This window comes from Oxyura jamaicensis, chromosome 8 (assembly GCF_011077185.1).
Source record: "Oxyura jamaicensis isolate SHBP4307 breed ruddy duck chromosome 8, BPBGC_Ojam_1.0, whole genome shotgun sequence".
Taxonomy (NCBI): Eukaryota; Metazoa; Chordata; class Aves; order Anseriformes; family Anatidae; genus Oxyura; species Oxyura jamaicensis.
Window position 1 is genome coordinate 1,357,475 of NC_048900.1, and position 24,515 is coordinate 1,381,989.

At 40.4% G+C, this 24,515-nt stretch overlaps 1 protein-coding gene across 6 annotated transcripts; it reads left to right on the forward strand.

Annotated features, from left to right (window-relative positions):
- The first annotated feature begins 309 nt into the window (after positions 1-309).
- On the forward strand, positions 310-24,475 carry TECR (trans-2,3-enoyl-CoA reductase). Of its 6 annotated transcripts, none has more exons than XM_035333905.1 (13): positions 310-328; positions 11,173-11,226; positions 11,733-11,784; positions 12,113-12,157; positions 13,505-13,608; positions 15,588-15,703; positions 15,822-15,927; positions 19,798-19,870; positions 19,959-20,002; positions 21,438-21,495; positions 22,061-22,149; positions 23,182-23,227; positions 23,329-24,475. In XM_035333905.1, the coding sequence occupies exons 3-13, from the start codon at positions 11,769-11,771 to the stop codon at positions 23,454-23,456; spliced, it is 825 nt and encodes a 274-aa protein (XP_035189796.1). In that variant the 5' UTR covers positions 310-328; positions 11,173-11,226; positions 11,733-11,768; the 3' UTR covers positions 23,457-24,475. The 6 variants fall into 6 exon arrangements, 5 of the variants coding, with proteins under 5 accessions (XP_035189796.1, XP_035189795.1, XP_035189794.1 ...); XM_035333904.1 differs by lacking the exon at positions 310-328 and adding an exon at positions 428-518 and having other exon boundaries at positions 11,176-11,226; XR_004753037.1 differs by lacking the exon at positions 310-328 and adding an exon at positions 1,557-1,674 and having other exon boundaries at positions 11,176-11,226; positions 23,101-23,227; positions 23,329-23,431.
- Positions 24,476-24,515: the final 40 nt, after the last annotated feature.

Genomic DNA, 24,515 nt, shown 5'->3' on the forward strand with positions numbered 1-24,515 from the left:
AGGGCGGCTGAGGTAGGTCCCCGAGCGCGGCCCCTTCCCAGCACCGCCGCTTGAGCTGCGCCGTGGAGTCACTGAAGCGGCCCAACCCGTGCTAGTGTGTGTGGTCGCGGCGCCGTAAGTGACAAATGGTGGCTGCCAGGGGGTGGGCTGCCAGGCCCCCGCAGGGAGTCGAGCGCTTACTTCATCAAACCTCGGGTTTGATGAGACCTCGCTACCTTGCTCCAGCTGGGTGTAGCCTGATGGATTACGGTTTGGGTTTTTTTTTGTCCAAGGCTGGGTTTCTTCTGGAATGATGGACCCTGAGCGCTGAAGTCCTTCTGCGCTACTGTTTCAAAAGGGGGGATCTGTAAGTGAGGTTCAGGGGAGCACGAGGCTGTAGGCTGCAATGTTGTCAGCACCAGAACTCGAATGGGCTGTTACAGGTTTTCCTTCTCCAGGTGGTACACCGCGCCGATCCAGAGGGGCCGTTTGCACAACCTGTTGGTCTGAAGCACTGTCTGAGAGCTTTCTGATAGAAGGTTAGCTTAAATGGCTTTTATATTTGTGCTCTGCTTGCTTTTCTGTATTTAACTTGATTACTTTCACATATTGGAGATAGTTTTCCACAGTATATGAACACAGGCCATTTGGAAGACAAATATACCGAAGGAATGTCTGCTTCTTTGGAAAGGCAGTAGTTCTGTTTTCCTTTAACATAAAAATCCAGAAGGTCTAACCAGATCCCAGCACTAACCATCCAAACACATAGCTGCATTGAAAAGGAGCACACACCTTCACACATCTTCAGCCTGTCTTCACAGCGGTAGTGAATTCTGTCCCATTGGGTGTTTCAGATCCGTCCTCAGGCTTCAAGTAGGGCCTCATGCTTTGTGCATCTGCATTTATTCTTCAATATTTTGTTTAAGAAGCTTTGATGGTTATAATCCTATGGAAGCAGATAAAATTTGGGGTTAGTAGAGGGCTTCCAAAGAGCGCATGGTGTAAACCTTTCTGTATAATGGAAACTTAGAGCCATGAAAAAGCAATGTTTCTTTATAGCAGGTAGAATCCACTAAAGTTTAATTACTTTAGCTATCAGAAATTAATAATTGAATAAATACTAGTTGGAGGAAAAAACAATACCAGCCTCTGTACTGCTTTATGCTATTCGCTTAATTCAGACAGCGACGGGATCACATCACAGAAGAAGGGACCCAGCCCAGGTCTGCTGTCTGTCAAATCACACAGAAATGTGAGGTACGCTAGCAGAAAAAGAAAGGAGTGTGTTTTCTGGCTCTTGATCAGTTGTGGGGTTTGCTGGTTATCTCATTTCTCTGCCTCTGATCAGCACACACCGGGAAACACGACTGATCTCCTGCAGTACCCTGTGCCTCTCAAAGAAAAATAACCCACCCTTTCGAATCCAACGCCGCCGAGTCGTGGCCCTGAACCTGCCTTTCCCCGTGTTTGAAGGCTGCAGGACGCCTTGCTGCCGGCGCCCGCGGCCCAGCGGCTCGCCGAGACCGGGGCGGGGCGGCCGGGGGGAACCGGGGGGGCCCGGGGGGGGCGGGCGGTGCCGGAGCCCCGCCGCGGGGGCCGGGCGCCGGCTGATCGGGGCGGTGCGGGGCTGGGAGGGTGCCGCGGCGGCGGGAGGCGGCGGCCCGCAGGATGGGCGGCAGAGCCGGCTTCTTCGAGGTGGGTGCGGGCGGCCGTGGGGAGCGGGGCGGCGGGACCGGGAGCGGAGCGCCGGGAGGGCACCGCGGTGAAGGGGCGGCCTGGGACGGGGGTCCCGGAGCGGTGCCCCGGGGCTCCGGGCTCCTTGCTGTCTGCGGGGCGGCGCTGGCGGCGCGCCTCGGCCGGAGGAGGAACGTTCTGGGCACCTGGTGGCCCGGCTTGGGGCAGGACCCTGCCGCCGGGCGGCTCGGCTCGGCCCGGCTCGGCACCGCGGCGGGGCTCAGAGGAGCACAGCCTGGCGCGGCCGCAAGGGTTGGGGCCCCTGGCTCCCTGTGCACGCTGCAAGTGCGGAGTGACATGCACCTGCGGAGCGGGACGGGCGAAGATCCGCTTACATAAACAGCCGCACCAACTCTGCTGGAATTATGTTGGCTAATGCAAAATTTCTTAAGAGTGGCTTGTGCTACCCAAAGAGGTTGGTGCTAGCCTACCGGTGGCAATCCTAACTATGTTTCTGCAGGTTTGCACTTCATTTTCTGCAGCACAAGACTCATCTAAAATTGAATGCGTTTTTTTGCCATGCAAAATACAAAACAACTGTTATTATTACATTAACAGAGTCTAAGAAAAAAATCAGAAGCAAAACTGCTTTTGTAGTTACTTACCATGACCTAAAAGTTCAGTTGTTGCTTTTCAAAGCTATGAAAGCTTTTTGGATGTCACTAATGCTTCTGCAAATTAAGCTGGTCTAGCCATTGTGGGGGTGTGTGGTAGGCTCCTGCAGTGACTTTTCCCTTGCAATACTCACTTTTTTTTTTTTAAAAAAAAAAAAGACCATGCTTTTCACCGCCTCCTGCATTTCTATCACTGTCCCAAGGTCCTGTGATATCCAAATGCAGGGGATTAGGCACATGTGTAATACCCCTCTAAACATCTCCAGTCACACTCCGGTTGGCAGGTCTGCTCTTCTGCTGCAGTTGTACTGAACTTCTTTATAGCACTCATTACTAGAAGTCCTCAAAAGCATGGACATAATTACTACCTAATTTTACAGATGGAAAAACTTGAGAAAGTGGGATGATGTGTGTTCTACCTCACTAGGCAGAACAATAGCAGCAGATCCAGATCTTTTGTGTCTTTAATTGATATCCTGTGTCTAAGCAACACTAATCCAAATTCAGAATGTCTCATGAATTTATTTACAAGTCAGCCTTATATGTCCTTTTCTCTGTACAGCAGATAATGTGTGGAAGCAGATTTGCCCAGGCACAGCCAGTGTGTGTCTGAGCAGACTCGGTGTGGGATGTGGACAAAGACAGCTTAGGTAGTACTAAGCAGTGCTGCTGCATATCGCTTTCAGCACTGTTCTCCCCACTGACTTGCTTTCTGTTATACATTCAAGACAGCTTAGCATGTTGAACTGCATCTCCTCACCATACATTCAAAACTAAGTTAGGAAAGGAGAAAACTAAGTTAGGAAAGGAGAGACAGTAAATGTCCCACCTTTCCCAAGACTTCCTAAAGGGAAAAAATCTCTATTGATATTACAGACATTAATGTTCCCTGCTTTGGGTTAGTCTGCAATCTGTGCTTTTCCCTGTACGTGTCAGAGCCATTTACCCTTTATTGATTTTCTGTGGTACCTCTTTGTAAGAATCACAAAGCACTTTGCGAACACCAAACTGTTGCTGTCTAAATGTTTTCTAATATGACTATTACAAGTTTAGTGGAGGTTTATTGGTGGAATGCTTCTTTCTCTTCTGTTGATTTTTTTTTGTGCATTTTATCATGCCTAGTACCTAACTGCACCTTGAATATTGTGTTCAGTTTTGGGCCTCACTACAAGAAGGATATCGTGCTGGAGCATGTCCAGAGAAGGGCTGTGAAGCCAGTGAAGGGTCTGGAGCACAAGTCTTACAAGGAGCAACTGAGGGAATTGGGGTTTCTCTTGGAGAAGAGAAGGCTCAGGAGAAACTTGATTGAACTTTACAGTTACCTTAAAGGAGGTTGTAGCAAGGGCTCTTCTCCCAGGCACCAAGTGATAAGACAAGGGTAAATGTCCTCAAGTTGTGCTTGGGGAGGTTTAGGTTGGATATTAGGAGAAATTTCTTTACTGAAAGGGTTGTGCAGCATTAGGAAAGGCTGCCCAGGGAAGTGGTTGAGTCACCATCGCTGGAGGTCTTCAAGAAATGTGTAGATACAGAACTTAGTAGCATTGTTTAGTGGTGGACTTGTCAGTACGACGTTAAAGGTTGGACTAGGTCTTCTTAGAGGTCTTTTCCAACCTGACTGATTCTGTGATTCTACAATCAATTTCATACTGAGTATGCAGGAAGGTCCCCTCCCCTAATCATGAATAAAATGTGAATAGACCAACAAGAAGATGGGCAAGAACACCAGTCTGACTGTGAGTGCTCAGACACCGGCTGTTAATTCTCTTCCTTGAATGAGAGTCTTCCTCATTTCTGCTAAGGACAGAAATACTTCAAAAATAGGCAACATTGTATTAGAGTGATTTCTAAGAAGCCAGTAAAGGCAGGTGCAGCTTTGGAATCACCTTTAACTACATATTTTGAATAGGTTGTGTTCAAACTTAAGTACCAAAAATTATGAGCAACAACTAATTAAGCCAAAGTCTGCTGGACCTAATGGATCAACACCCAAAAATCCAGAGTGGCTGAGTGATTTCCCCAATTTACCATATGTAGTCAGGTCCCTGAACTCCTAGACCCATGTCTAGGTGACTGTTTGTACATTTCTTGTTCTGCAATAAGGCTAGAATGGGTTTTATTTACTGTGGGCACCGGTATGTTTCTAATTTCACCTCGCAGCTGTTTTATCACTAGGTTCACTTTATGCTCAGGAGAGGCCTGGCAAGAACAGCTACTGTTTAAAGACATGTGCATACCTGAAAGTACTGCACCTGATAATTTGAGATTCACCTCCCAGAATTTAGAGGTCTATGGTAGAGACTGGTATTGAGATGACTGATAGTCTCTAGGAGTGCTCATTTCTCTAAATGTATTAGAAAACAACTCTTCTGACCTAGTTTAGATGTGTTTCAAAGCTTATGACAAAGCTTATCCTAAAAGTGCCAGCTTTTCTCCTTTCACAAAGGGTGTTTATATGACATGCTCGGATGTAAATGTCTGTAGTGCAGAGCTCTGAAGTTAGGCTAATGAATTCTACCCTTTTTTCTACTTGATAGGTTTAAGTCTTTAAAAGCATCTCATATAAAGAAAATAGTATGTCCCTGTGTCTTCCTAGAGGAAATATGCTCGAGCAAATACACTCACATTGTAGAAAATTAGTGCCATAAGAGCTTCAGTTGTAATTTTGCTTCCTGAACTGGTTTGGATGGGGAGTGCCTTTTGTAAGCTGTGCTAACCCAAAATGTTTTGGAATCTTTGTTCCCTGAGGATAGATTGAGCTGACATATGCAGTACAGTCTAAAAGCTATAACGTAGTGCCCCCCTCCTTGCTGGCATTTAAAGCTTCTCCCCCCTCTGACTGTGATGAAAACCTTCTGAATGCAAGGAGGATGGCTGCTGCCTCACTGGCATTGCTGAGATGTCACAGCTCCTGTTACAAAGGTTTCTCCCACTCAGAGCTATGCTGTCTAAAGCCTCATCAAGTAGAAACACTGAGAACAAGTGCCAAAAGCAGGACTGCAGAGGATTTTAAGATTCTGTATCCTCCAAGAGCAGCCTGAGCAAGACAAGGCCATATATGAGATGTTTGAACGGTCATTTCAAGGGAGACTGCCAAAAAAAGCCCAGCTATTTGAAAATGTCTGCTCTGTTTTCACAAGTAACACATAAAATTATCACAGTGCTGAGAAGATGGGGAAAAACATTCTCCCTTTCTCTTCCCTCACCGCTTCTCCATACACTTAACAATACTTCGTACAGTCATTTGTGCTGCTTCACTTAAAAGACAGGCAATTTGTCCTTTTCCTCTGTGGAGCTCAAGAGAGAAACTCTTAATTTTGTACAGGGAAATGTGACAATAACATATTACTTGGCAGGCAGTACCTGGAGCCACTTAGGATTTGAAGGCTACATTTGAAATCAAAAGACTTGTTTTAGAGAAAATAATGGACTTCTTTAGAGTATATTTTAAAAAGTAAATACAACTGTTGTGAGTTCACCCGTCAGTATAAGGGCTACAGGCTTCCCACAGCTTCTGGTCTTCTTGCCTTGTGAAAAGACAGCAGTCCCAACCTTAATACCCCTAGGCAAAAATAATTAAATAATTGAAAGGAAAAAATCTCCCTTCAGTTCCATTGATTTTCATCAGTTCCATGATGAAAACACACCCTGGATGTACATTTTGACATCCATACACCAAATGATCCATGAAGAGTAGTAATGGAACTATAGATACCGAAGTCTAACACCGCAAATCACAGTGCTGATTTGCACAGAGCGTTTATAAACCTCTTCTACCTGAATATTCTCATTGCAGAAAATAATCACTATAAGCTAGAGCCCTGAACTATTAATAGTCTCCTTTGTACATTGAAAAGGCTGGGAGGTGCCACTGAAAAACTTGGATGTCTACTTAGTATTGTGCCAAAGCTGGCTTAGGTTCACAGGTGGAAGCACTCCAATCTGCTTAATAGTGACAGTGATACTTGGTGAATGATGCGAGTCTTCAGCATGACTGGGAAATTGGCAGCTGTGCTAGCCAATGCAAGTAAATACCCACTGAGTTAGAATTAACTGGTGCTGGTTACTTTCCCATCCTGTGAATCCTCATGGAAGATGTCGTGCTAGCAAAAGCTGGAAAGCTTTCATAGGCTTTCAGGAGCCAGAATTCACTGTGATAACCTCTAACACACAAACCTCCAACAGGTGGAAGAAATAAAAATATACTGCGTTTCAGTATAGTCCAGATGATGGTTCTCAGGCATACATAGGAGCAGAACTTAAGAGGCTGATGAGTAAACACCTGGTGTCTGCCTTGTGAACCTTTAAATGTTAGACATCGGAATTTTACATAAGTGAAATTTAATTGTATGAAACTTTGTGAGTATGGGTATCACTATCTCCTTTTTTAATACTTGGTCTCGTGGTTTAATTCTAGTCTCATGAAATGTGAGCTATTTACTTCAGAGAGGTAAGGTTTTCATAGCTGAACTAATTACAGAAAAAAAGTATAGCCCTCCACAGGTCAGATGATGAAATTTGGTTTTGTGGTTAAACATTTGCATTGGTTCTGCTCAGAAACTTTCTCCCATAGCACGTAGTTAAGTTGTGGGACTCCTCACCTCAAGACACTGCGCATGCTAAAAGTTTACACAGGTTTAAAATGCAAGTGGAAAAAGTAATTGAAGGAAAATCCACAAAAAGCTAATAAACACAAAGGCAGCACTTCTGCTGCAGGAAAATCTCAATGTGTATGTCCTTTCTCCTCCCCCCATTCAGTACATTCTTGCCCTGTTTTGTTCCTGTGAGTCACCAGCTGTTGGCTGTATCAGAAGCAAAGGTACCATTCTGGATGGATCCTTAGACTCATCCTCTGCAATGGTTTGTACATTCCTCTGCAAGGCAAGTTTCAGACTGAAAGTCAGTTGTGGCAGCAGCACAAACACAGTTTTTCAGTGTAACTACAGTTACAGCAATTTCCCTTTGGCTTAATTAACTTCATTGACTTCAAGAACGTTATTCCTGATATGCCCTAGTGGGAGGCCACACGAAGGCATGCTTGCTTCTTTCAGGAACAACACAGTATTCAAGAAAAGTCTAACGGAATAGAGAAAATTACTAATTCCATTGGAAAATTTAAATGTTTAGAAAGATTTAATTAGAACTATAGCGACCACTGATTTTTCTAATGGTTAAATTATGGGAACCTGACTTATGTAAGCAGTCCAGTACCTCAGGGAGAATTAATTCATTCTGCATTGCTCTTTCTTGGGCTGGTTGGTTCCAAGACTGTAAAATAAGCATATATATATATATATATTTTTTTTCTGAGTAATTTAAAAAGAAATCGATACAATATATGCTTATGTCAGTGTTCAAAAAATCTCACTAAGCTAGAGTTTACTGAATCTGCTGACTACAAATGGCTGCAAATAAAACTTCCAAGATGCACAGACATGATGTGTCTGTATTTCCATTACAGTTAGCACATCATTTTTGAAGATCTGTTGGTGCTAGAGCATCTGAAACAGCCTTAAACTGGGTGGATTTGATCTACTGTATTTTTGTAATCCTATTAAAGGCACCCTATCTAAAAAAAATTAAACACTTTGCTCAACCATTTTTCCCCTGTGAATAAATTTTCCACCCTTCTGAACAGAAGTTTAACTGTTGCAATTAATCTTTCTGCATTTATCATAAATTGATTATTCTTTGCTCTTCACCTGCTCTAAACAATAATAAAGAAATTTTCTCTGTCTTTAAAGACATTATCAATCTTTGCTCCTTCTGCATGAGAACAAGTTTGTCTCCTAAACATTGAAGGGATGTGTTTATAGTCACTTACAGGAGAGTTTTAACTTTCAGCTATCTTGCACAAAGCTGCCTATTGCCTACATTCTATTCGAAGTAGTTTTTGAGAAGCTGTAATTTAAAATGCCTATCAAAAAATCACCAAATAAGTGGACTGCAAGTCATACCGCACTAGTGCAAACTGACTGTCAGTGTCCTATTGTGCTAAATGCTTTGAAAACACTCAGAAATTAAAATGCTCTGAGCCAAACAATTTATGTTTAAAAGGGATGATACCCATCAGTAAGTGTTCCAAGAACAGATTGCTGGGTATCTAAAGACTGTTGCCAACCAGTACATTAACTGCCTTGGTGCTGTGCCTGAGGACTGGAAACACTGTGTTCAGTGCTATGTGGGTTCATGCGATTGGCCGTTATGCTCAGAAAAGATAACATTTCTTAGCTTGGATCGGTCTTTTCTGGCTCTTATGCAGGGAACTGCTAACCACGGTGGGGACATTCTGTCACAGATATGAGGCATGATAATTAGAGGAAATGGTCACCTTGCTTTCACTCTGTCGTCGCACATATTTCTCTGAGCTGGAATGGAATCTACAGCAGTGTTCTTGTGTCCCTCTTTCTGAAAAGGGAAAGCATGTGTTATACTAGCTTAGATCATGAATGTAACTAAATAAGATTAGATCATGAATGTAACTTAAAGGTTTGAAGTTCAGGAATGAATGTTCAGAAATACGGAATCGGTGAATAATTTAGGTTGCAAGGGACTTCTGAAAGTCATGTAGCTGAACTACTGCTCAAAGCAGATGCAACTACATCAGACTGCACGTGGGCTTGTCCAGTCCAGGTTCAGATACCTCCAAGGATGGAGATTCCACATCCCCTCTAAGCAGTCTCATAATGTTTGTAATTTCCTCGTATTTGATGGGAATTTCCCATATTGCGGCTGGTGACCTTGCCACTCACCACTGTCGTTGTGCACCTTCAAAAGTCTGAATCCATCATCTTTGTAGGTTTTTGAAGAAAAGAGCTAGTACAGGAAGGTATGCCAGTTGGGCACTTGGAAGCGACATGCTGGAACAGAACCAAATAGCAATACAGAAGATGGCGGATGACTTGGTTATTTTCCACACTGATTCCAGTGGTTCACAGAAATACCTACATTTTAATACAGCTACTCCCAAGAAAACCACAGAGCAAAAGCAAATGTTCTGGAATTTTCTATCTGTCCTTGTGCATAACAAGAATAACCCAATTGAAAGAGGATAGGTGGCAGAACAGATATCCAAATTACTCTCTAATTGGCTTGGAGAGGATTTTTCTAATGCAGACAGTAAAGACCATAGACTAAAACTTCCAGGGCGGGGTGGAGTGGGTGGATTCTGATCCAATATGTATATGCTGGAAGTGCGTATGGAATGGGAAGGGGGCTTCTAAACTGGTTGCTGCTGCAGTCTGTAGGGCTGCCCAGTGGTGTTCTTTGATACAGGAGCTTTGAAATACACCAGAGGTTTCAATAACCCTTGTAACAACTCAGCATCAGAAGTGACCAAAAAATATTTACTGTCCCCACAGTACTTGTTCTGTGGGTTGCAAGAGTCAGGATGCTGCAGTTCAGCATCCCAGAAAGGAATCCACTTCATTTGCTTTCCCACAGAGATCTCCCAGAGAGACAGTAAAACTTGTGCTTTATATTATTTCAAAAGCAGATAGGTAGAAATATGTAATTACACAATAATCTGGCACACATGCATTATGCATTGCAAAGGAGGAAAAGTGCTTACCTCCCTTGATGCCCCTTGACAGCTTACCATGCACAGGTAGAAAATACTGCTGCATTAGGGTCCCTTGTAGGGATCAGAGTGGATACTCCTGGCTGGAGCTGAAGTACTTCATTGCTACGCCAACAGATAAAGAATAGTTTGGGACAAGTAAAAGAAGGAAATAAGATACTCTAACCAAGTCATCTCTTCAAAGATATCCTACTAGAAAGATACTGGACTGTGACTCCTATTTTTAGTAGGGAATCATATTTAAAGTCTACTGTTAATCTATCCCCTTGGTCAGTTAATACCAATCATAATTAACATTAGACATTTATTAAAAAAAAAAAAAAGAGCAATGATAGTCCCAGTCATTTGTGACTGTGACAGATAAGCTTTGAACTTTCAGTCTTAGCTGTACCTTAAAGTTCCATTACGAAGTGCTTGATGAGAACAAATACAAACACAAGAACTATATGGTAAGTTTTGCTAGTCTGTTGCAACTGGGCTTTGAAACATCTGGGGACTTTTCTGCTTGGCTGTTAATTAAAACCAAAACCTTTTGCCAAAATGTCGTTTGACCATGAAAATAATCCACTTTGTCCTATTCAGAGCTACAATTAAACCACCACTTGGAAAATAAAATGCTAATACATTGTTTCTAACATGGGTGATCTGAGAGGCAAGAGTAACATTCAATATTCCTACAACAACCTCTCACGGATTTATGAAGTCCACATCTTTAGCTGCATTTGTTCATTATGTCTTCCAATGTTTTCCACTCTCTATAATTAACACACATTCTGGGAACAATGTACAGTAATCTTTATGCTGTATGTACTCAAAATACTTGCTTGCATGCATGTATATACGCATTTACTTTTTTTTTTTTTTTTTCTCTCAAATTGCCTTTCTAGTTTTATAAATCAGAACAGTTCTGAAGATAAACTTGTTCCTTAGTGATTACCATGAAACTTCTCTGTCCCTTATTTGCTCCTTTTATTCTAGTGTAACAAAACACCCCAGAATGTGTGTTTTGATCAGTCAAGTAGCTGCTTCTGCTTCTGAATTTATCCAGGAAGACAATTTTGGCAAGAGTGCTATTTTTTTCACAAGTTGAGTGCTTTGAGAACCTGTCAATGATTAAAGCTGTCTCTTGAACACATCAGAACTGTTTTTAACACAGTCCATAGGTCAGAGGAAAAAGGTGTCTCATTCTGAATAATGACTGCAAAATTGAGAATCAACCAAAAGTTTAGAGTTTATGTGGGCAATAATAATTATAATTTTATATCCTATCAGGTGGAAATCCTTGACTGGAAGACAAAGGAACAGCTATGCTTCCTAGATAAGGTAAAACAAAAATCTGTTCAAAATGCTAGGTGACTGTTTTAAAATTACTAATGTTTTTTAAAGTAAACTTAGTGTTTGTGAAAAGTATTTCAATAGCTCTTTTTTGGCCATTGGAGAGGCAACAGCTATGCGTACTTCACTCTCACTACAGAGCACTTCAACCCTTTTCACAAAGGAGCTCTTGGGCAAATAGCACAACTTCACTAACTTCTCTGTATGGTGCCAGTTGTACCTTACTGATAAGCCATCAGAGTGTCAGTGCTGCTGACGTAACTCTTGATCACTGCCACTGTAACTGCCTCTGAAACAGATGCCACAAATTAGGTCCTCCCATTTTCCTGTAAGAAGTACTTGGAATCATCCATACCAATCGTAGCTATATATAAGAAAGTTATATTGTTTGTTGCTTGAGTCACATTTCTACATGAATAGCCTTACACCTAATAGCTGTCTTTCAAACTGTGCACATCTTACATATATATCTCTATATATTATTTTTTGTCTAGGTGGAACCAAATGCTACAATTAGGGAGATAAGATTGATGTTCCATAAATTATGTGAGTATAACTTTTGCAACAGTTTGTATCACATCAGAATATCCAGTGTATAAATAGGAGAAAATTATGAACTTGAAACATGTGATGCACACACATAATGCTAAGTAACTTGCACGAGTGTGATCACAGTGAGATTTCAAGACCATTTTTATACTATCCTGACACACCTTTGCATTTTTCCTGCTGCATAATTTCTCACAGATATTCATGGTAAATAAATATTCCTAGAAATCTTCAAAAAATCATACTCTGTTACGTTGTGTTTATTGTAACAGTGGGTAATCTAAAACAAATACTGCCTATCACAAAATTCTGTGTGGTCTTACAGATCCTCGGTGGTATCCAGCAAGACAGTCGATAAAACTTGATCCAAGTAAGTACCCGTGAGGACTAGAGTAATAAAGCTCTGAGCAGGGGCCTTGCATAAAAGTTGTACCTTGCATGGGTATTAGCTCTTAAAAATTTGTTTCCAGCTATGTTACTTAGCGCCATAAAGACTGAAATGAATTGACAACAAATTAAATTCTTTGAAAGTATTGAAAAGAGTTCCATCCATCCATTTGGCGCTTGGTAATTAACTCGGGAGTCTGCATTGTTCCAATGCACTTTCTAACTACTGAGCACCTTTGCTTTAAAGACAGGCAGCACAGAATCTAGACTCTTAACTTCCCTTAGCTGCAGTGAAATGATTCCCATAGCGATGCTCAGCTGGGAGTACTAAAAAGAACTGTGTTACAGCTATCAATTCACATAATCCTCTGCTCTCAGGCAGGAATTACAGTTTCTTTGAGGTAAGCTGATGTAAAACACATTGCTGTGGATGTAGGATTTGCTGACAAAGCTGATGCCATCTGACTGACTTGATCAGCATAGTTCCAGGCATCACTGCTAGAAGCCTCTTAGTACGTGGCCTGGGTGCACAAAAGAAAGTCCAATTGCCAATCTGTGCTAATTTATCTTAGCATTCAGTATAAAACATAGCACTTTGTTCTTTTGCTTCTAGTAAGCATAATTTATATATTCCCTTAGACTTATGCTGGTGAAGATTAATTCATTGTGTAAAATCTGTCCATGAAGAAAAGGCATATGAGTACCTTGTTTCCTTCTTCAGAGATCTACATTGTTAGATTCCTCCACGAGTTTCTGTTGTGAGACTTGCTATGAGAAAATGCTGGCCTTTGGGGGATTCCCTGATATCCAGGCATTACAAACTTGATCACCAGCTCAGCTCCTGTGGAATCACCTCCTAGCTTTGGAAAAAAAGGAGGCAATGAAGACCTCCATAGGAGGGCCTTGCAGTCCTAGCTTATTACAGCTTCCTTGTGTCTGGCGATGAGCAGTGAGAAGTGGGGAAGAGAAAGATGGAGGTGCAGCTGACTACGAGGTCAGTGAACTGTACTAACAGACAGTGACCCATCAGCAAATTCTGCTGTAGCAGTGATGAAGCAAGTCTACTGGACGAGGCAGATAGGATCGGAAATTCTCCTGATTAGAGAGATCCTGAATAGAGGATCTAGGCTTACATGTGATTATAGGGATAAATCAAAATTAAGGATAAGCATTCTTAGTTTTTTTATTATTATTATTTATTATTTAGATTCCAATAAACCCATATCAGGTCAAAGAATCTCACAGATGGATAAAAGCACAATATAAAGCTATCATGCTGGCAAAATTGACTTGAATTTCACTGAGATGTAATTGCCTCTTTCCTTCTCAGAAGGAAAGTCCCTGAGGGATGAGGAAATCCTGCAGCACCTCCCTGTTGGCACAACTGCTACCTTATACTTTAAAGATTTAGGGCCACAGATAGGATGGACTACGGTGAGCTATGTGTCAAATCTGAGCCATTTTAATGGCTATTTCTCCATAATTAATCCTTACATCACTTTTTTGTCTCTACAATATTTCTGCATGATGTCTGCTCTGATAGTGGATGCAGGCAATGAATCCTCATCGCTTCAGTTCATTTAACCAGGGAAAGCAGCAACAAAATATTCTGAATGTCTAGTTCCCTGGGAGAGCAGCAGTGGGAAACTTGCTACAGGGTAGTTTGGTTGTACTGAACTAAGGTGCAAGTTCTCAAATGGATTTAGATGTCTACTGCAAAATCGCTAGGAACAAGGTATCTAAATGCCTTTCGGGATCTGCTTCAGAGGGCCTGTGTAACTCTCCTGACAAAATCAGGATTATACTCAGAGTTTGTCCTGCAAAGAGGCATGTGAGCAACTTACCTGTCAGTAACTGAACTGACTTCAGCAGGAAAATGCATGAAAGTAAAATGAGTTAGCTGTCTGCATGTGGCTGCGTCCCGGGATGCTAATGCCGGGCTAATGACAGCTGATCATTTCTGCTGTGTTAGGAGCCATCCACAAAGACCTCACATTTACTCTCTAAGCTCAAAGGCAAGCCCCATCACAACTCACTCAGCAGGTGAGTGCTGTTTATGCAGTGAGGTGACCAATAACCCTAGAAAGTTCTTCAGAATCTCCAAGGTGCACATATTTTCCACTAGTTATAATGAACCAGCACAGCACAAAGGGAAAGGTACCCAGTAATTTACCACACATTTACCATTTCCTAGCTATGAAACATTACTAAAATCTTGTGTTAACGACATAGCAATGATACAGGAAGCAAAAAAAAAAAAAAAAATTAAAAAATATCTGCAAGACTAAATCTTCAGATCATCACTTTAAATGCTATGGTGATAAGTAAGTCAGCTATTACACAAGCCATAAACCAGTAAGACAAGCAAAACTCCTAATAGCAATGTAGACTCCAAGACATACATGCAGTAATATATACTAAAATATCACAGTAAAATACACCAGACTTCTTCAATTCCATAATCTGGCCTTTACCTTCTGCTTTCCCTGCCCTTCAGACTAGTTCATTCAAATGTAAGCCAAGAAATGCTTCAGGTTCATCAAATAAAAAAGACAATCAAGTCCTACCTTTGCCACAGAAAATACTGATTCTGTTACAGAAGCTGAAATGCAAACATCTTTTTTCATAGTTAAAATAACTCTAAACACATTCGAAAAGTGACCTGTTTTCTTCGACAGAATTACAATCAATGTCCCTTCTTTCTCCATAAATGAAGTATTGACCTGCCTTCCTCACTTTAAAAATGGAAAATGCAACTGTTAATGCTTGGTCCAAAGCTAACCTCAATATCAAGTGATGCTCATGAGAAATACACTCCTACCTGAAATGAAGTTAGGTTTCTTTAGTTTCCTCTTCCCCCCCATCCCCAATGAAAGAGTATTTGAGTATAGAATTAATTGATTGTTTTCCAGAATATCTGCTGTGCTAACTGTTCATATAGATGGGGTCACCTGTGAACACTTGCAAACCGTGTTTCCAGTTTAAATAAAATTCATTCATTACAAAGAAAGCTCATTTCCTTCAAGAGAAATTCTTCAACAACTTTCATTTTAACCCAAAATAAATGAATAGTTTTTAAGGGCAAGAGGAGGGTGAGAGCTGCATAAATGTAACATGCATGCACAGTTATCATGATCTCTGGGCTGCTGTGATTAGCTTTTCATTCCCATACTGTGTCAGCTGCACTGGCAATGGCTGTTTGTATGCAACTGAGGCAAATACATTGCAGAACATTTATGTGCATGTCTACTGATTTCATAGCCTAAGCCCAAACCTGCTATTCCCTCCCTGCATCTCCAAATGCCATTCTGGGTCAATGGAGGTGTTTATCCCACTGCATTACTTATCACAAAGAAACCAAAGCAGAACCACCATCTGATTCAGCTGTCTAATTATTTTCTCTCTTTTTGCAGGTATTTTTGATAGAATATACAGGTCCATTGTTCATCTATTTTCTGTTTTATTTCCGCATGCCTTTTGTGTATGGACTGGATGAGAGGTTTACATCAAGCCCACATCCAGTAGTTAAGTAAGTCCGTATGCAGGCTTGAGCTGTATTACTTGTTAGCATTGTAGTCTTACTCCAAATGTCTTGCCACATTTGTTTTTTTAAGCACTCTTAAATGCTTTTGTCTTGCTGTTTCTAGCTTGGCATGTATCTGCCATTCTTTCCACTACATCAAAAGGTTGATTGAAACAATATTTGTTCATCGGTTCTCCCATGGGACTATGCCACTGAGGAATATTGTGAAGGTAAATTGTGACAGAATCTATCCATAGCCCCCCCTACAAATCCAACCTAGCCAACCTATTCTCTGCCTCTGCAGCACAGATTTTTTGGTGTGGCGTTTGTAGTAATGTGCAGCAAATCTTACCCATGAATCTGTAGTTCTTTCAAAAGATTTCTTAATGTGACTATTGTATAACCCATTTGTTGCCATACAGTTATTCACATTACAGTTTTCTCATTGCTCTCTTAAAATTTTAGACCTTCAGCCCTCCCTTCCTTTCCATTCAGCTACCTTCCTGGGTGTGAAGGTTTACTGAATTTAACTTTTAAGGTAGCACAGATAGGTGCAATGTTGGGAGGGTTTTTTTTATTATTATTATTAAAAAGAAAAAAAAAAGGAAACTTTTTGTAACAGTTGCTTTACTTCTCCCCACCTCATACTGTCTTTGTTGATAAGCAACTGTTAATTTACCTCTCATTGTTCCAGTGCAAAGTAAACTTGTTTGTTGTATATTTTCTTCTCACCCAGGAGCCCCCCATACCGTTTCCGGTGCTGCTGTGGCATAGGGCAGCCATTGAGATGCAGATCCCTTATTTCCTAGCTGTCTGCAAAGCTGCACGGTTTTGTATGGGCTGTGGTTATTTTAAAATGTTAGCAACAGAGTACACAGTGATATTCAAAAATGCTCTTTGTACTCAGGAAAACAAGAGATTATCATCTACAGCTAGAAAAACATACCATATAGTATGACCATTTGGGTAGTTAATGTTTTGCATTTAGACAGTCCCTTGGAATTTGCATTATGGCAGTGAATATTCCAGACAGTTGATGCTTTACCTTGTGGCTAACTCCTTACAGCTTTGCAGCGGCTCTGATAGTTCTGGTGATGGCTTCATGCTTTCTAAATGGAATGAGGGTCTGTAGTTGAGCAGTGGCCCTCAGAAAGAACCCTCCCTGGCAACTTACTGTCGGTGTTTTCTGAAGCAGAAGAACGCAGGGATTGTTAAAAGGCTAGCAGATCTCTTAAAGACTTGTTCTTCACACAGTAGTAGCTAATGCATGCTAAACAACAGTTATATGGGCAACTTTACTTTGAAAAATAATCTGTACAGTGTGATAAATCTTCATTTTTCACTGTGCTCCTTGCCAACTTTTATTTCCTTTCAGACCAAACTAAATGTAGTTGCTAAAATTGTCACTTGTAGCAGTCATTCTGATCACTTTTCTACCTTTTCAGGTTGGTGGTACTTGCTTTCATCTGTAAAGTTGCTCTCAGTTTTCCCTGCTTAGCAGTGCTTGGGTTTGATTTGCTTTTGTAATTTCATTGACTTTGATGGTGTTACTCCAGAATCGTGCCAGTCAGAAAAGTATCACATCCTCTTCCCTTTTTTCTCTCACACACAGATGGTAGACAAAGCTTCTTAATTTAAGTGTGTGATCACATACAAAGCAAATATAGATGCTTATTTCCCAAGCACAACGGAATGTTTCAGTTAGCAAAAGATACTTAAGTTTCGCTATGAGAAGGAAGGTCTGAGACAGGAATTGATGAGATTTGTGATTTTCATCCTTTGTTCACCAATTGAAATGGGAATAAATGATGCAGTAAAATGCAGTAAGGGTTCACCAAAAGCAGTTCATGCCAGATTAGGATAATATAATTATTTCTCAGATACATGGCTCAGTATGAGTAAAACAAGGATTAATACAAAAAACCCGTGTGGTGGTAAAGGAACTAACAAGGGGAAAGATGATAGCGGTTGTACCAGGAAAGGATCTCTCATACCTTTATTAATAGGGAGGTTACCAGTGGAATTCCTCGAAGATTGGTCATATGACTGGTCTTACACAGCATTTTAATGGGTAAAAAACCAGGATATTACTGCTTTCTATGATCACATCTGGAGGAAAAAAAATCAAACAACTAGAGCTAAAGAAATATCATTTAAACCAGAAGAAACATGCTGGATATGAGTAAACGTAGGCAGAACTTTAAGAAATAGTTTTGTTTATCATAGGAATGATGATAAGTCGGAGTAGAGAAAATGAAAATGCTAACCAGAAATATTTAAACTTAGAGATCTCATAAATAAACCATTCCTGCAATATCTCAACTTGATCCAAAGGTTACAAAGAGGTTACAAAACCTCTTTATATAAGACTATTGTAAGGCTTTGTTATTTATCTGGAATATGAAAGATTCACAGAAACAATTCCCTTCTTTCAAGTGAGTTCATTAAGCCTGCATATATTCTGATGCTCCTATCTGAACCTCACTGGAGGCTTTTGTATGAGCAGTAAGGGCTTCTAGTGAAAGCTTGCCATTTGTAGTAGTACTGCTAAAGATAGTAGCAGTGGCAGACTCCACTCATCTTAAAGCTCCTTTTCTTACAACTGAGGTATAACTTATAACGATTGTGGTCAATCATGTTCTTTGGATGAATAATCAGTTTAATTGCACCATGTATTATTGGGAGCTGAGCCATAATTATTTAACTTTACTAACATCCATTCCCATATGGCCCACCCCGTGCCAACTTTCATAGTTACAGGATGGTTGTTCATGAGGTGCCATTCCAAGATTACAGCGAACCATTTCCACCTAAGTTTGCCCAGCAGTTAGTACATTGTGGGTGATGGCAGAAGAAATCAACGTTAGGGAGGAAGCAGGAGTTTATCAGTAGGACACCGACTAGATTGTTCCTCACTGGAGTTGTTCCTCCAGCTCTGCTGCTTTTCCTGGATAAAAGGGAGGTCATCACAGGGAAGATACTTACTCTCTTTGCCCTTGTCGTACCTGATCTATAATCATCAGTTAGTAATTTGCTCTGTCTCATCAGTTACCTAGTAATATATAATCCCAGAGCAAGGAACCATTATGTGTTTGTACTACAGCATACCCAAAAGGGTGTTCATTTTGTCTTAGGTCTCTGGGCAGTTCAATGATTGCACTATCTTTGATAAAGGAGGAAATCTGAACTGATGGGAGACAGGTGTATGAGTTGTCAAGAATGCTTAAGGTCTGTCTGTAAGAGAATGGCACATAGAGTTGAGACCATAGAGGAGAAAGAGGAATAGGCCAAGAAAGGGCTTCCCAGCAGACATATAAGGAGGGAGAAGATAACCTGTCACCAAGATACTGAAGGAGAAAAACTACAATAGGCAGAAATGGGAAAGCCAAACCATTTTTTTTTTTTTTTTTTTTTTTGGATGAAGCTCTTGAAATTAGCCAGGAATGAGTCAGTACAGTGCAAGCTTCATTATCAGCGTTTAGAGAATGGAAGCTGGATCACAGAAAGCCAAGAACAGCACCAAAAGGGACAAAATAAAGATATCATGGTGAAAGGGACTAAGGGAAAGATCAGGTGTGACGTTCTAAAGAAGGAAGAGTTAAGGCATGTGAAGGAAAGAAAACCAATGAGATGAAGGAGAAAAAGAATGTCGATAAATTGTACAAATAAAAATTGTACAAATAAATACAAAGTAGTAAGCAAAGAAGAGAGCACAGTGCCTAAATCAGGTTTTATAAAGTCTCAGGGGTTAGCAAAACAAGTCTGTCTGTAACATACAGTCTGTATGGCGCATCATCTTTGGCCAAATGTCTTGTCAGACAAGATAAATCTGTTTCCAATAGTAGAATTGTACTTTCTAAAACTGTTTATAAATTTAACAGCTCTGAGATATTTGAAAGGAAATCTTACTCTATGAGCACCACTTCCTTCCTGTTATTTCCTGTTGTCTGCTCCTGCCTTACCATACCCAGCGTTGTCACTTTTTGTTGTATTATCAAAAACTTGGAGGATCAGCCCAATTGATTGTTATCAGTGGTCCTTGCAGTGAATACCGACCCAGAGGATTGTACTGAAACAAAGTAAAAATAACTGTTTTTCAGAACTGCTTGTATTACTGGGGATTTGCAGCTTGGCTTGCTTATTACATCAATCATCCTCTTTACACTCCTCCTTGTAAGTAGCATAAAAGCCCTCAACATGTTTTAAGTCCTTTATTGGCTGTATATTAGTGCTAACCATATGTAAACATTTTGTTTTGTAGCTTATGGGAAAAAGCAGATTAATTGTGCTGTGATCATGTTTCTGGTAGGTCTGTTGCTCCTTTTATAAAATGCTAAAACATGCTGGTTTATTTTTTAGGTTGTGTAAGTGGGGGAATGGGTAGGATAAGCAGACACTTAAAACTAGAATACTTGGGACATACTACTAAAGCTAACCACCTGCATGCCGAACAGATACATCTGTCAGTTTCTAATGTGATCTTGTATAGAAGGGAAGATTTTGATTAAGTATCCATTCTAAGACTGGGATACTGAACTGCTAAAATGATCTCTCACAGTCTAAAAGAATCTTGGAACTATCGGTTTGTGCCACTGTGTGTAAAAGCCAGTGAGTTTGTTTTTGTGAATTGTTCATTGAGCGTTAAGAATCACAACGGGTCATAAAATGTAGTGAACTGGCCAACTAAGACAGTACATTGCTTATTTCCAAGGGAAGGCATTCATTTTGATACAACTGTTAGCAGCAAATGGAGGTGAGGGGAGGAGGTGTTGCTCCTTACAAGCATTTTCAGGAACATTTTTTACAGCTTTCCTTACAAAGCAAAATTCTTAAGACAGTGTCTGTTCATTCTCACTGTTCCTAGGAACATTTCCATACGTGCAGAAGTAACATTAGCGTAGCCAACAAAGATGTACCCATTTTTCTTATGTACGTTTAACTCACTTAAAACACCAGCTGTTCACTTGCTTTAAGAAACTAAAGGTTAATTACTGGAGATTCTCAAAGCAGCTTCCTGGTATGAAATTTCTGTGAGTTAGTAACCTATTCCCATTGTATAGAGAGACTGCATAACTATGTACAAGAGCTGACAATAAAACTCGGGAGGTCTGATGACCAGTCATTTGCTTTAATGGTTATGCTCTGCAGACACTGAAGACTATCCATAATCCTATAAATGGGTTGTTTCAATACATTTTCTACATAATTGCTTGGGGAAGCATTATTTAAAGCCAGTGGAGGAAGCTGGGTCAATTACATTTCATGATTTGTATCAATAATACTCTAGAAAAGAAAACTTACAGCTCAACTCATATCCTCCTTGGGATTTTGATAACTTTTGAGAAATCAAAACTGTCCAAATCAAGTTTTCTGGTGTTTTTAAAGACATAGGTAAAAGATAAAGGAAGTGTCTCCTGGATTTACTTTTATCTGCTTTATTTATTGCCTTTAAATGTCATGGGGACTGTGTAAGAAGTACATTTGATCTTTTGGACAGCGAGTCCACATTTGTTGGCAAATCTAATAAATAGTGTAACAGAGCATATGGTCTAATGTTTGAACAAAAAAAGATTCCATCCACCTGTCAGAAAGCAATCTTGGTTATTTACAATTAACTCCCTTTTTTAAATCTTGTTTACAATAACTTCAACTTTTTTTTTTTAATACCCTGAGAAATAACAAAGGGAAGAAGAGTAGGTGGAAGAGAAGCGCATTTTAACTGTCATGCCTTTTCTTGCAGCTGTGTGAAGCTGGAAATTTTTCCATTCATGTTGCACTTAGTGACCTCCGGAGAGATGGTAAAAATTACATTATCATTTTTCACTTTAGTCCAGCCATTCAGTACTTCCACAGTTATGCTGCCTCATGAAAGGACTGGTTCTGGAGGGTATAAATTACACAGGTAGCACAGAAGGGAACACGGGTAGTGCAGAAGTGCTGGTATAAGCAACACATTGGTGAGCAAGGGAAAGTAATTTCACTGACTTTGTATGAAGAGGAGCACAAGATCTAAAGCTCCTTGTGCATGAGCCAAACATCTGAACAGCTATCAACTATGACTATTAAAATCCAGCTCTGTGACAAACAGAGAACACCTTTAACTTCTAACATCTAAAACATACCTAAGTCACCACAGGTGTGACTGCGATCAAAGGGTTATGTAGATGTCTAGCTAATGTCCAGCGAATTTCCTCACAGTTATCCTGTTCCTTCTTGTGGGTCCAGAGGACATCCTGTTTTCCCACATCCTGCTTGTCCCTATGACAGTGATGAGGCGCAGGAGTAGGCAGATTTGGGTTGTCTTTATAGGAAATGATATATCTAGGAGTATGAATATTTTGTGATTTGTTTTCTAATCTATAGGATCCAAAACCCGTAAGATCCCATATCCAACAAAGAATCCTTTCACATGGCTGTTTTTCTTTGTGTCTTGCCCTAACTATACCTATGAGGTACGTATTTTCAAACAAGCTGTTAAGATTTTAGTTTTGCTGGGTAAGTTCTCATTTCTTCTGGCATGTTAAAACATGGAATAAAACTCTGAAACAGTTCAGCCCAATACATTTTCCCTCCTCTTCTAAACCCCAAGAAACCACACTGCAGACAGGAACTTACCTGTTCTTCCTGTCCACCCTTGAGGCAGTATTTACGGGCCAAAAAGACCTCGGCCTGTGCTTCAGAGTAGCTGCTAGGCAAGATATAAATGCACTTTGAAGCAGTGGAAACTTTGCAGACAGGAATAGGGGGATTGACACTGAGGGTGTGTGGCAGTGAGTGGATTGGGGCATCTAATGGATTTAAAATGTAAGAGAGCCCAGGAATAAATACCACAACGTACAGGAAGATAGTGCACAGGTAAATAGAGGATACTGTAGTAGAGAAAATGGAGAAGTAGTGCGTATGAGGCATTGCTTGCCAGGTCTTCATCCCCATTTTCCTAAGTTATACAGTCCTTTGTGTTGATGCTGTCTGGTTGAGAAGCTTGAAACAGTTTATTGCTTCATATTCCTTAATCAGGAGCCAAACTCCCAACTCTATGCAAAACTTGTTAGAAACAGTGCAACTGAGTGTAAAATTCACTTTTGTGCAGAAAGACTGTGTCAGGTTTTGACTTACGTGAAGATTAAGTGTGATTCTGTCATTAGCAGATGTTAATGAGAACAGCGTTAAGTCTCAGGCCGTAAAAAATTACTCTGCCTACCGTTGATGGACAAGTGACAAATACAAATTAGGCAGAGAAAAAGGAAGCTACGCTGTAATGCTTAAAATTGTCATATTAAGTATGGAAGCAAACATGAAGGTTTTGTTTGTGATAACAAGGCACTGATCACCTTTTTGGCTAAAGGTTATTCACATTAGAAAATGATCTGGCTGACCTTGGCTTTTTTATTTACCTATACTAGGACAAGGTTGGTTTTGATCAATAGAGACATAAGTGCAAATGCTGTCATCAGAAATGTTTTAAATTTCCTTGGCCAAAACAGGTGGGGACATGGATCAGTTTCACTGTCATGACTCAGTGTGTTCCAGGTGAGTAAAGTTTTGGAACTTCTCTCTGAAGCATTGTCAGCAACAAGAGCATGTTCTTTCCCTGGCTATGAAGCATATCTTTTTGTTTTTCTTCCTCTCAGTGGGTCTGTTCACCTTGCTTTGCTTCATTCAGATGACAATCTGGGCAAAAGATAAACACTACACCTACCTACGAGAATTCAAGGATTATCCAAGTCTTAGAATGCCAATTATTCCCTTTTTGTTGTAAAAAAAAAAAGGTTGACTTCAATATTGCATGGAACTTCAAGAAGAAAAAGCTGACGGATCTTTTTATTCATAAACCTCCTGCCAAAAAATAAGTGAATGAATTTAAATAATTCTGTTGTATGTTAAAGCTCCACTGCTGAGGGAAATCGTGTACATTTGAAAACTATACTTTCTTACGTTCAAGAATTCCTCAACTCAGATGCACCTTCAAAAAGGAAGGCTTCATTGCACATTTGGTAGCCAAAAGCTCCTGCAAAAGTTCACTGCAACCCGATTGACTTACATTTTCCTGTACTAGTCTATTTAGACTGATGACTCTGAGATACTGAGAAGCCTGTGCTGAAACGTAGCTCCAAATTTAGCAGTGGCACTCTACAAGACTGTGACATAAGTACATTGGAACGAGGACATACCAGCCAACTACTAGAGAGCTCAGCTCAGACAGCATGGCCAGCTGGCCTGAAGACCGTTGCATGTTCTGCCTTCTTTGACTTGAAAAAGAGAGTGTGCTGCCTGGGGACAGGTGCTTTGTGACAAACAACATTACCAAAGAATATGAATGGTTCCTGGAATAAAGAAATAGGCAATATCTCAAATACCTGTTTTGGGTCTAACCTATAATTTAAATTTGTAGATGTAACATCTTGTGTTGATTTTTGGGGGGGAAGCTTGTTTTCTGTTTGTTTTGGTTTTAGTACTCTTCATTAGTAAATTGCATACTAGTAAATAAGATTCCTAAGATCTGATCTATGCTGTCTGTGATATTTGGCCTGTTTTCATATAACAAGTACTTATGTTACAAAAGGACCTTTTACCTTGTATTATTTGTCAGTATTCTCTGAATAATTTTTAATGTACTTTGTAAATACAAAAAGTGGCTGCTAGTGGTTGCTAGCTCCCTTCCTATTTTCAGAGCCAGGGATAAAAAAATCAGCTACATTTTGAACTTCCTGTGTTTTCTTTCTCACAAGATGTTCAGTGGGATTTAGTTCGGTTTTGTGCAAATCTAGTAAAAAAAAAGAGACTATTGCAGTCTATCTGAACGACATTTTGAAGAAGC

Bases quoted from the DNA above. Each gene is read 5' to 3' on its own strand.
- TECR (XM_035333903.1), top strand. From the start codon at position 1,648: ATGGGCGGCAGAGCCGGCTTCTTCGAG. The intron at 15,704-15,821 runs GTAAGTCCGTAT...TGCTGTTTCTAG, and splicing joins AGCCCACATCCAGTAGTTAA to CTTGGCATGTATCTGCCATT. The intron at 20,003-21,437 runs GTAGGTCTGTTG...CTTTTCTTGCAG, and splicing joins GTGCTGTGATCATGTTTCTG to CTGTGTGAAGCTGGAAATTT.